General features: G+C 30.0%; 1 protein-coding gene across 3 annotated transcripts in view; it reads right to left on the bottom strand.

Moving 5' to 3' along the window:
* LOC115879398 overlaps positions 1-6,566 on the bottom strand; it is a 29,388-nt gene extending 22,822 nt beyond the window's left edge. Inside the window, exon 1 of one of the 3 annotated variants that reach the window (XM_030896219.1) lies at positions 6,429-6,566. In XM_030896219.1, the coding sequence (XP_030752079.1) occupies positions 6,429-6,471 (43 nt within the window). In that variant the 5' untranslated portion in view covers positions 6,472-6,566. The remainder of the gene's footprint in view (positions 1-6,428) is intronic. The other 2 variants (XM_030896218.1, XM_030896220.1) reach the window with 2 other exon arrangements.
* Positions 6,567-13,830: the final 7,264 nt, after the last annotated feature.

Here is a 13,830-nt window from a genome sequence, read left to right as displayed (position 1 = left end):
CAGGAAATTTTAATAACTGGAAATTTGGAGTAATTATTTTATTGAAAAAAAAACAAATCAAAGAAACATTAGAAAATAAAGAAAGCAATTATAGTACAGAGAAAGAAAAGAGACAATTTAAAATAAAGGATGCAAAAGCAAAATCAACAATTCAACAACAGTTTCTTACGAATAAACACCAAGATTTGGTAAAATATTCAAGAGCAGCAAAATGTATGAGAAAGACTTTGGAAGATACATTTGAAAGAAAAAGTGTTTTAGCAAAACTAACTTTAATGAGAAATTATTATCTTTTAGAATAAAGTAAAATGAAAAACGAGAAGAGAAAATTTAATGGAAGATCGTTTTCTGAATTTTGACACACTTATTAAGGAACTAGAAAATGTTGGATCAAAATTGGATGAAGAAAATAAGGTATTTTGTCAAATTAAGATTATTAGATGAGGAGTTGATTAAGACAAGACTTAATTATAAGTATTCTCAGAATGGAGCAAGTGGTGATGAGGTAATAAAGGAGCGCAAGGCAGCTCCAAATAATAAGGAGCGCAAGGCAGCTCCAAAAAATGTTGCCATTTATGCACTGTTACAATTGGACTATTTTTTAATGGACAATTTAGTAAAATTTGTAAAAAGTGGAGCTGTCTGGTTACTGCAGCCACATGCTGAGCTAATATTCATATGAAATTTATCGCTTATCAAAAATATCAACCGTAAAGCCTAGTTGATACGATCAAAGTGTACTTGGATCAACATCGTCCAAGTGAAACGCGCGCGCCAAGTGTATTTACAATTAACAAATACACTTGACTGTGTCAAACAGGCTTTAAAATAAATTAAATCTATAGTACTTATCTCTTAGATAATATATAACCCGTAGATTGATTTAGCTAGTCCTATGAGAGAAAATTAATAAAAAAAATGTACTTACCTTTTTATAAAACAATGGCAGAGTATCGCGAAAAATCACTTTCGTTTTAAAGAAAAAGCACATCGTTATACTTAAGTGTTTAAAAAAAACACTTTTTACGTAAAATTTTGCATGCAAAAATAAAAATATAGATAAAGTTACCGAATCTACATAAAATATTTTTTTAGGAAGTACTTTCTAGTGCTCTAGAAACTCGAAAGAAATATTAATAAGTTAAGTAATCCCCATTTCATATTTATGTTAATAATTAATTTTTTAATTTACAAAAATATGTAATAATCATCCAAGGGTTATTAATTATCTAAGAAGCATTACTGTAAAATTATGATTTCAAAATATTTTATATGTATATGAAAATTGAAAGTTCATAAGAAATAATTAAAATTATTTTTCAGCAGTTTCATTCTGTAATAAAAATTAAAGTTGCATAAAATATACAATATAAATGGATATATTATAATTTTAATTAATACATCAAGTTTAACCTTCTAATCGAATCTAAATTTAACCTCGTATATATTTTATTGCTGTTATATATTTTTTTTATTATTTTAGGGATATTTTTACATCATTACAACATAACACACACAGAAAACATAACACATACAGAAAAGAACATGTTTTTATGTACACGATGTTATGAATAAGAATGTGAGATAATGCCAGTAAGTAAATTTTGATAATGCTGAAGAAATTAATATTAACTATGTTACGTTACAAAATTAAGATCATATCAAATATACAGGGTGTCCCAATACTCCGTGGACATAGAACCACTACGTATTTTGGAATCAAAATAAGTACATTGGGGACAATTTACCTCTATACAAAAGTGCTTAGTTTTTCCGTTAGAGAGCTTAAATTTAAAAAAAAATATATTAACACATTTTTTAAGATATTTTAAGAATCGTTATTACAATTGGAATGAGATTTGGGGTGCCTGTGTTTTGCTAAGCGCTTTAACATTTGACTTTCACAAAAATCCAGAAAAACTACGGGAAGGGTAAAAACTATCCCCATCCCTACATAAAAAAAGGTAAAATAGTCCTTCCAGTATTTACTACAATTTTTATATGGTGTAAAAAACGTCACCGATCATACTTTTTGAGAAAAAATAATGTTTTTCTGAAGGCAACTTACGAAAAAAATTTTTTAGCACACCAAGCCTAACAGTAGGTAGTTAAAATCTAGTAGGTATCCGCTAATAAAAAAGCGGCTTCTAGTTAACTTGGAAATGATGATCGATGACATTCTTCATATAATTTAACATATAAAATGACAGCGATCTTTATTTCATAGCCATCGCTGACGCCGTTTTTTTTTCTCGATCATACGGTACTAGAAGGATCATTTTACACACAGGGTGTCCCACAATTAGTGCGACAAACTGAAAGGGGTTGTAGAGGGCATCAAAACAAATCATTTGAGTATATAGGAACCCATGTCCAGAAATGTGCCGTTTTGGCAGGAGGTGGAGTGAAACGTAGAGTGGAAAAGCTAAGTGATCTAAGTGCCAAAAAGCATTTTTGTGGGAAACTAAAAAAATGTATATTTTTGAAAAGTAAAAAAAACTTAAGTACTATATATACTACTATTATATACTACTTTAAGTACAAATACAAAAAGCTCAAAACACAAATAAATGTGGAAATGATCTATATCCATAATGTTTTGTTATCAGGCACTTAGAATATTTTCCAAAAACCCATTATTATCTTCATCGATAAACTTCATCATAGTATATATATTTTTTCTTATTCTCATTTAAGGGCTGAACACCCGGTAACGAAGTGAGTTCGGCTGATTTAATATTTTCGATGCTGATTCCCTTTTTAAGCACATAACATTTTTCCCAACCTAATAAGTCGCTAAAGCTTTGCTTATAAAAGACAACACCCATATCTTCTTTTGTCACTCGCAGCCATGAAGCTTCTGTAATACGAAGCTTTGACGTTGCAATATATTTTTCTGATGCTGAGTCAAAATCAAAAAACTTTAACTCATCCATATCCAAAACTTTGTAGGGCCTGGAAGGTCTTGAAGCTGCTATGACTTCCTTGACATGCATTTTTGAACGTTTTGCACGTTTCTCAATCAACGCAAAGTCACGATCATATGCGGAGAAACTATGGCCTGACATCAGAAACTTGTGGTCAATAGTGTCAAAAAATCCTAAAGACACTACGCAAATTTACAAAAACAAAAGCATTCTTTTTTTAGCTGCCCCGCACAGTTGTCGCTCCAAACACACAAATTTCTTTTGTAAGTTGAAAAAACACCAACGTTCAAAGCTTGTCGAAGGCATGACGCCATCTGATTTCCACCCCTTCCTGATTGACCCTCATGCCACACACACATAATACCATCTGAAGCATGGCACTTAGATCAGTTAGACATGCCAACAGCAAGCGGACATATAGATGACGTCATTTTAAATATGCTTTTTAGAACAGAAGATGGGAAATGGCACTTAAATCTTATAGCCCTATATTGGCCTTGGCACATAGGTACCTACATCATGTTGAGTAGTAAATACAAAATGTGTATATTTTGGCATACTTAGATCATTTAGCTTCGGCACTCTACAAACGTAAATTTCAAGTTGCATTATTTATTCAAAACATTTACAAAAACTGCCCAAAGTGCCGTCAATTCTGTTAAAGACACAAATGCACACGCCTGTTCGCTGTTGATAGTAGGGCGTGTTGGTACCTTAGTGCACGTCCAGTCAAGTTCCTTCCGCTCATTTTAATAATATCGGACATGGATTCCTATACTCAAATGACTTGTTTTGATGCCCTCTCAACCCCTTTCAGTTTGTCGCACTAATTGTGGGACACCCTGTATAAAAAAGTCATTTAGCGCTTAGGCATAAAAGTAAAACACTTTTACCCCTAAGCACAGAAGTACGAAAATATATTATTAAACTGACATTAAGTGTCAAATTTAACGAGTGTATAACCATTAACATTTGTGGCGTTTGCAAAAATAGCATGTTCTATTCGAAGTAAAAATGACTTTTTGTGGCTCGCCTGCATGTCGGACTCCGGCCTCGCCACAAAAAGTGTAATTTTTACTTTTAATAAAACAATATACTATTTTTGCAAAACCAGTGTGTTATTTTAAATCAAGCAATAACGAATAGCGAATATTGGGACACTCTGTATATTTCTAAATAAATCTGGAAAAACCTGAATTCTCCTATTTCTAATATCTATTTATATTTTATAGTTGATATTTTCATTCTGCCCAATCTGACTAATATATTTAAAATTTATATTTACTTATATTGTTTTTTTAAACTAGTCAATAAATTTTGAAAAAAATGTAATTTTATTAAAATATTCAAGTGATATAAAACATGTGTTTTGGATAATTAATAATCGTTTTATGTATTTTAGGAATTCAACTTCACATCAACTTTGGGGGGGAGCCTAAAAATTATACATAAAATGAAGCACATTTACATTAGCGTAATTAGCAATTCATCCTGGGGGGCCTGGGGATGAGCCTAGGGGGGGCAGGTCTTTTGTTCTTTGAAAAAATGAAGTATAATATTAAAAAACTCATTTTTTGAATAAAACGTTTACATGAATTTTTCTATCAATAAATTTCATAGACTTGGTTATCAAACCGTGTTCCTGTAGATTAGTTAAATATCTACAAATTTTCTAAAAATTATAACATTCTTTGAACACAACAAAATAATTTTAACTAAACAAAACTAGAAAACGTCATTTTTACTACATCACAAGCAAATAAAAATTATAAAAATTCATATACAAGGTTAATACGTAGCCAAGAGTCATAACTCAACATTTCCCTAGGGGTACCCAGCGGTACCTGGGGGGAGCTCACCGCCGGGCACCACTGTAGACTGTAATTACGCCAATGCACATTTATTTTTATAATTTGGAATCCTCCCAAATATAAAAATGTAAATTTTAAATCTGCTATATTTAACTCTGGATAAAAGTGAGAATTTATTCCTTTTTTGTATTCCATGTTTTGCCAGTAATAATAAAGTTTTTAATATTTATGTATGCTTATTTTTAACAAATGATGTACAGGGTGTTTCAAAAAACATGTGCCATCTCTCGTGGGATTTCTTCACGTAAAAATAGAATTTATTTATTATATCAACATAGGTCCGATTCAGCTTTGTTTTGTAGCTACAAGGGATTAAATTTAATTTTTTTCGATTTATTATAATTTCATTTCATGTGCTTGCAACTGTAGCGATTCGAATGGAATTTTGAGGGTAAAAGTTATTATAAGTGCTTTTTAACTTTATATTTTAGTGCTAAAAAAAGACGACAGATTCAATAAGATGTACTTATACTTATGGGTTTTCACTAGAACATTTTTTTTAAACTGTGCGCCACTAACTTTTCTCTTGTTAAAAGAGTTGTGTTGGCCGTTAATGCTGACAAAATGTGGCTTCATATAATATATAATAACCGAAACACTAGTTCCAAAACAACAAAAAAATATTTTAAGGTATGGCTTTGATGGTCAACACAAATGTACGTGGTCAACACTTCAAATATACCTACGTCTACCTCCATCAGTGACTACATCAGTAAATAATAAAGCTTTAAATTGTTAATGGTTATAGTAATTAGTAAATTTTGTGGATCAAAATCTTTGAAACAGGGAATACCGTGATCGAAAAAAACGGCGTCAGCGATAGCTATGAAATGAAGATCGCTTTATATGTAAAATTATATGGGAAATGATATCGATCGTCATTTGCAAGCCAACTGGACGCCGTTTTTTTCGATCATACGGTATTTCCTGTAGAAAATCCCCGGATTTTTTATTTGGATGTTTTTTAGCTATTGGCAACACAAAAATATAAAATAAATATACCTATAAAATTATAATATATTATCAAGTCAAAGGTCAAAGGTCAAAAAATTACGTCAAAGTAGAAAATGAAATAATTTTTTGTGAATGTTTTTTCAGATGAGGATTATAAAGGATAAAAAAGCGGATTTATATGAAAGTATTTCTGAATTATTTCTATTCAATAATAATAATGAAAATTTTATTACATCTTTTTTAGTTATACTTTTTTTAATTATTGAATTATTGATAATTTTACCAACACACATAATTATTAACTTTAAAAATATAAAATAGGAAATAAATTCTGACTAATTAATTTACATTTGAAAAGAGCTTATCATAGGAGCTTATAATAAAAATATCGTTTAAATTAAAATATCTTTTTAGCAATGTTTGTCCTCTACTGATTAAAAGTATAAAAAAACTATTAAATAAAATAAAAATGGCATTGTGCTTTCAAACTTCATCAGCTTTTGATTATCTTTACCTAATCTCTCGTACATTGTTTGTTTCTTATTTTATATCTTAGCGGGCAAAATATTTAAATTTTATTAAAATAATTTACAGTACAGTGTGATAAAATATTAAATAATAATCAATTTTAAATTAATATTTGTTATTACCCTAGGAAAATAGCAATTACACTTACCAGCCATAAAGCAAAGAATAGCCAAACTTAACTTCACCAACATTTTGTTTTATATTATTGCAAATAAAAAACAATGTAAAGCTAACGAACTAATATGTGTCCGAATCAAAAAAAATCAATCCCTTTTATACGTAGTTTAATGTTCTTTTATGAATATAAAAGCAGTAATTACAATTAAAACTTTAATAAGGTATAAACTGTAAAACAGTTTATTACTAAAATTAATAATAATATTATGTATATATTTATTGTATAATTAAACCTAATATTTTATTGCCCCCTATTATTCTTACACCAATATTGTATAAGCAATTAAGAAAAATAATTAAAATAATTTACAATATTTGTAAATTTTAGTACCGTATGATAAAAAAAACGGCATCAAGCGGCTTTCATGTGACCCAACTCTGACGTTTTCTTCGATCGCATGATATCAGGGGTGGAAGTGGAAATGCATCCAATGTTTATGCACTTTATTTCAGTATAAGGGGTATTCTAGCAAGGTTTGGGTAGATCAGTTAAATAGGTATACAAGGTGCGTCTCAAAGGTGGCTCACCCCCAATAACTTTTTTATTTTTTTCAGATAAAAAAACAAGATTTGGTATATTAGTATATGATATAAATTAGGATTGATTGACGTATTCAATTGTTTTTGGTCACTTCCTGTTTTATCGGAAATGACTACAACTTTTGATTTTTAAATAGAACCCTCGGTATTTTTTTACTTTATTCGATTGAATATGGCATTCTGAATAGAACGACATATCATATGTCAATTTTTGACATTCTCGCTTAATTAAAAATCGTATTTTAAATTTGAATCTAGAGTGCCATCGCTATGTTAAAAACACTAATTCTTAAGGAGCCTTGGAAAAATAGATTTTTATTTTTCGTTTTAGTGTCTTATGCTGGCCCGTTAAAAGATGCCCAAATCGTATTTTTAATCATATCTCAATTTTTTCAAATGGAACGAGGGTGGTTCATTAGCATATTTGAAAAAGGCATTTTTCTGCGAATAATTTGATACCACACACTTGGTAATTTGAGTCAAATTTTCGTTATAAACCGCATGTTACAATTTCAAATAAACCATATGCGAACATGTCAAAAGTTGACATATAAGATGTCATTCTATTCAGTGTTATTTTCTATCGAATAAAGTAAAAAAATACCTAGGGTGCCATTTAAAAATCAAAAGTTGTAGTAATTTCCGGTGAAACAGGAAGTGACCGAAAACAATTGAATACGTCAATCAATCCTAATTTACGTCATATACTAAAATACCAAATCTCGTTTTTTTAAATGAAAAAATAAAAAAGTTATAGGGGTGAACCACTTTTAAGACGCACCCGGTATATTCAAAACTATTTTCTATTTTTTAAATTATTTATTAAGTTCCAAAGCAGACCTACAAAATATACAGGGAGTTTCAATATTCCATGGACATAGAATAACTACGTTATTTTCGGCATTAAAATAAGTTAATTGCACACAATCTACCTCTATACAAAAGTGCTTCTTTTGTACGTTTGAGGGCATCAATTAAAAATAAACCCATACCAGCCCATACGTTAATTAATGTCAAGGTATATGGTGACATCTGACGAAAGAGCGTAAAACCAGAACTATTTAGTCAAGAAGCGTTCAGAAATTTGCGCTTTTGCGGAAATTAAGTAGGGCGCCATCTCTTAGACATTGGATGAAAATATGTGGAAATTTCGAGAAACTAAAGGAATACGACAGAGTTCTAGAATGGAAATTTCGGGATCCATCTGTTACCGTATAGAAAGCGCTCTCTGCGCTCGACAGTTAATTTAGTTTTTGAATGGCGTTCTGCAAATAGCAAATTGTGACAAATTGGCGAAGGATGTTCAAATAGTTGTTTGTGTTGTATTTAATTAAAAAATTAGTTAAATTGTGTGTATATAGTGAGAAAATAAATTCTTTAATAGTCTTATCGTAAGTTTAAATTAGAGGACCCACCGAGGGACCCACGGAATTATGAAGCTTATTGTCTCAATTTTGTGTTAGTATCATTTGTGATATTATTATAAAATTCCATATTTTCGCCAACTAGATTATTAGAGCATACTAAATTTCATGCGCCTACATAGCTTGATGCTTGTGACAAGAAATGTCACCATACTCTTTCGAGAGTTAACGGACGAGAAGAAGATAGGTACTAACGTACCAAATCTCGTTTCTTTATCTGAAAAACTAAAAAAGTGATAGCGGTAGCTAAGCCACCATAAAAAATAGGTCTTTAAGATCTTTAAAGAATTAGATAACTGAAAACCGTAGAAAGAGTAGGTATTGGGTATTGGTATCCGTAGTTCTATTATAAAGTTTTAATACCTATAATATGTGTTGCAGATATTAAAAAAAAACTTAAAAACTAAACAACTAATTTTTATTAACTGTTATTAACTGTTAAGCTATAGGTCCATACACAGACAATTATATAGGTACCTAGTACAATATTTAAATATTAAAATCGCAATCGCCGGTTACAGTCGAAGCGATTTAAAAATCGCAATCACATTTTCAATTGCGATTGGAGAATTTGCAGTTTTGCTTGTCTCTAGTAGTTACTACTTAATGTTTTGCATTTTTCCTTCTTATTAAAATAAGGACTAGCATTTTTTTCCGGTATATTTGGAATACTTTTTAAAAATTTGGTAGCCAACCCTTTATTACGTCACTTGTCACTTCTTAGGTATACAATGTTGAGAAAACTCAATAAGACATTATAAGCTTATTAAATATATACCCAAGAAGTGACATGAAAAATTTAGAAAGTGTGCATAGATATCTAGCCCTATATAATGTAGGTAGATACTGAATAAGCTCTGCTGGAACCATACGACAGTAGTGGCAACGCTTCCGTTTATCCTATTCCTTTGTCGATAAAATACCGCAGACACTCGGCAATATGACTTTGACACCTTTGTTTAATCTTTGAAATAGCAGAGGAATAGCGATAAGTCATGCAAAATAGTTTAATCTGGTATTTATTTAATTAAATTGATGTATTTATTTCTATATGTTTAATTCTATACTAGGTATTCCACCAATTATAGTGAGTATGAAGTTCGTGTTTAGAAATTCGTTCATTGTTTTCGTAACTTTTCTTTTGATGGTTCGCCCAAAAACCGAAATTCAGCCGAACCGCCGCACAACCCATCCCATCGAGATACTCGCGCATCAAATCGACGCGTTGACGACGCGTTGAATTAATCGCATCAGCGCACGGTGGGTATGGGCCTGTATAATAGGGCTTATGACTATATACAGTCGTGCATCGACGCATCAAATTGACGCAACATTTTTTGTTTTTAAAGTATGTCAAAATTTTTAATAGTTTTGCAGATACACGCAGTATTATTTCATATGGCTCTATCAACGGTAAAATACGAGAGAAAAATCATTAGGTGGCTTTGATAAAAATTTACTGTGAAAAATTCCATATGAAATGTAAAACCACGAATATCTCCGAATCCGTTAAAAATTTTGAAATACTCCAAATATATAATATTCATTTTTTAATTCTCTATCTATTGAAAAAATATTATACAGCGTTTTCCATTTAAAAAAACAAAGAAAAAGTATTTTATACTATAAAAAGTTTGGTGTAGAATTTTGAACATCCTGTATAATTTACGATTACCATATTTATAGCAAAGTAAGTCCAGACCATCTAAAGTAAATATCTAATATTGTTTTGATTTCAAGACAGTTCTTGTATTTTTAATATTTTTTTAAGAAAGACTGAAAAATATATATATTTTTTATTTATTTATTAATATCTATATATTTATTAATTTCTTAGGATTATGTAAAGTCATCTAAAAGGAAGCCAAAATGCAATAATATACAGGGTGTCCCATTTAAAAATATCATGATTCACTCACACTTTTTTGAGCCACCCTATAGAAGTTAAAATATTTTCCTGAAATACATCCTAGTATCCTAGTACATACTTTAAGCACAAATTAACTACAACAGATGCGAAAGAACACCGAATTACGCGTTCAGGTTTCTGTGACCTTCAGAAAGAGTTCAAAGACAATCCACATCAATGTATAGTTTGGGTGAAAATAATCTGCACCAATATGTTATCGAGGCATATAATCTCACAGTAATTTAATAGATTGCTCGTCATATTATATCAGTTCGTAGGAGATTAGGAAAAAAAAGATATTTATAGTATAAAAAATTAATTTATTTAACAAAATTTAATTAAAGATGTGACAAAATAGTTACTTTTCTATTGGTTCTATCGGACTTTTTTTGACTATATAAATCTTTATTTTTTGTAAGCTTTAATGTATAAAATATTTTCAATCTAATAAATAATTTAATGATGTAAATAAGAGGAAATTTCTCACATGGGTGGTCAAATTCTATAGTTTTCATTATATCAAACAGCCTCTGAATGTTTTCTTCAGTGCAAAACTCATCAAAATTTAATATAAATAATTTTTCCATTTCCAGTAAATAAAATGAACAAATTTTTCTACTTTGATCAAAGGCTTTTAAATGGGTAAATAATTTCGAGTTATCCAGAGATTCGGATTCTTTTGCAAATTTTAGACAATATTATATATATATATATATATATATATTATATATATATATATATATATATATATATATATATATATATATATATATATATATATATATATATATATATATATATATATATATATATATATATATATATATATATATATATATATATAATGAAAACTATAGAATTTGACCACCCATTTGAGAAATTTCTTCTTATTTACATCATTAAATGATTTATTAGATTGAAAATATTTGATGTATTAAAGTTTACAAATAAAGATTTATATAGTCGAAAAAAGTCCGATAGAACCAATAGAAAGGTACTATTTTGTCACATTTTTAATTAAATTTTGTTAAATAAATTAACTTTTTATACTATAAAGATATTTTTTTTCCTTATAAATAAACACATTTGTATCCCATTTTAAATAAGATATACAAATTACCAAAACTTAGAAATAACAGTTCAAAAGTTCAACAAAAATCCTACACCCGTTTTTAAAAAGAAACATATAACCACGCACTATGTCATTCCAGCAAGCGAATACGACACAGCATAGGTTTCCGGACTAAACGACTGGTGTATTTACACCACTCAATAGGCGTGTGGGGTTTGCCGAGCGGTTTCCGATGCAGTCGCTTTCTTTCGCATCTGTTATAGGTAATTTGTGCTTTAGGTCTGCACTTAAACAAAATTCCCCAGTTTTTTATACTAGGATGCCTGACGCACTATTGCCGAACTCTGTATAATATTATTATAATGTGATCACGAAAAGAAGGAGAAATACCTCCTTTTAAAATGAAAAAACATACCCGTCTATGCTTTATCTTTTGTAATAATAATGCATCTATTATAAAAGGAAAAAAATAATGTGTGTGTGTCCAATTTTTTAAAACGAGAGCTTCTTTAAACCAGTTACAGATCTATTAAAAATATTCTAGATAATGTATATCCTAGATCTGTATAAAAGGTTAATTTATCAGTCAATCATAATTTAAAAGTTACTTTTATAAAAAATGCCTCCTGTTATTTTAGAAATAAAAAAGGAATTTGTAGAAACTATTCAAAATGAACACCTTGCTTTAAAGTTTTATACAAATTTGCCTCTAAAATCACACGGAAAGATACAACCTACTGAATAATATATGAACGGAATGAATACCCCCTATGGAAAATATGTGGCTTTAGAAAGCAAGTTTCCAAACTTCCTGTTGACATTCGCTCTGAAAATTTCGACAATGCATCGACCAATCGCGAGTGTTACTATATTTACCGCATTTCCTGTTGCGATCTAGCGTTGCATGAAACACTCGCTTATTACAAAAGTTGTCGAGAATTGCGAATGCTCTACAACTTTGACCTTTAGCATTTAAACGTACTATTTCTTTTCATTCAAAAAGACCGAAATGTTAAAAAATGGCAGTTTGCCTTTATTTATAACTGTTTAATCAAAAAACATGCAAAATACGTTTTTTTTTACTTCTGCATATATTTCTCCTTGCTCCTTACCTTACTCTAAACAATTAACCCTAAGAAATTAGAAAACTTTAATCTAACTACAATATAACATAAGAAAATACCGTATGATCGAAAAAACGGCGTCAAAGACGGCTGGGAAATGACAATCGATGATAATTTTGGCGAGGTCAAGCCCTAGACGTCATTTACTTACCCCGTACTTTTCTTCTTTTTTTACGCTTATGACGCTTACTGCCAGTTGGCATCAGGGTTCGGAAGTAGTTAATTAAGACGTAATTTACCTGATTAACTACGTGTAGTTTTTCTTCAAAAACTACGTCTTTTCCCGTTCATTAACTACATGAAAACTACGTTAATAAACTATGTATTGATATTATGAATAATTATCCTTTATATGAGGTGTAATAGAGATAATATGATGTAAATATTATATTTAAAGCCATATTTCTTCTGTTTTCTTAAATACATTATGTGTTTTTAAAGCTTTAACTTATTATAACCTCACCTCAAAGCTTTGATATTTGAAAGTTACCTACATATATTACATAAACTACACCCTCTACATAAACTTTATTATGCATGCATTATTTACATTATCATCTTTATGCCAATTTTTAGTCAATGACGTTTAGAGATTGACCTCGCCCAAATTATCATCCATTGTCATTCTCCAGCCGTCTTTGATCAGACGTCTTTTTCTTTTCGATCATACGGTACCTTTCATACTTCTACTTGTTTTAAGAAAAATTGTATTATGCGTGTGATTATGCGCAAACACAGTTGATTATGTTGTACACACATCAAGTTGTATACTGTGTGGTTACAGTTACAACTTGTTTGAATCGTGAAATTTAAAAAATTCTACGTCGGTATTCAAATCCGAAATATCCTTGGATATTTTATAAAATGATGCAATTATCATACTCCTAATATAACTTTCGTTTATTTTCTGTTGAAAGTTCGAAACCAATAACAACACCAATCGAAAAAGTATCTCGAGATAATTTTTGCAACAAGTGAAATATAATATATTTAAAATGTAATATGTACTCCAATAAGCATTATAAAATCATATGCAATCCCCCGGAAGATCACAACAATGCTATAAAAATCGGAGAAGAACTATTGGAATATGTAGCGGAATTCAATTACCTCGGCAGTTTGATTTCGGAAAAAGCCAATATCGACTCTGAAATTCAGCCCAGGATTAGCAGCGCCTCAAGAGCATTCTGGAAATTAAGACAGGCAGGGTTTTCTACAATCATGACTTGAGCACAAAAACGAAACTTGCAGTGTACCGAGCAATAATAATCCCCACTTTGTTATATGGAATCGAAACCTGAGTG

This window comes from Sitophilus oryzae, unplaced genomic scaffold (genome assembly GCF_002938485.1).
Source record: "Sitophilus oryzae breed Bouriz unplaced genomic scaffold, Soryzae_2.0 scaffold_1576_pilon_pilon, whole genome shotgun sequence".
In the NCBI taxonomy this organism is placed as follows: domain Eukaryota; kingdom Metazoa; phylum Arthropoda; class Insecta; order Coleoptera; family Curculionidae; genus Sitophilus; species Sitophilus oryzae.
The sequence above is the reverse complement of the archived record's forward strand: the minus strand, read 5'-3'. Positions and strand labels throughout refer to the sequence as shown.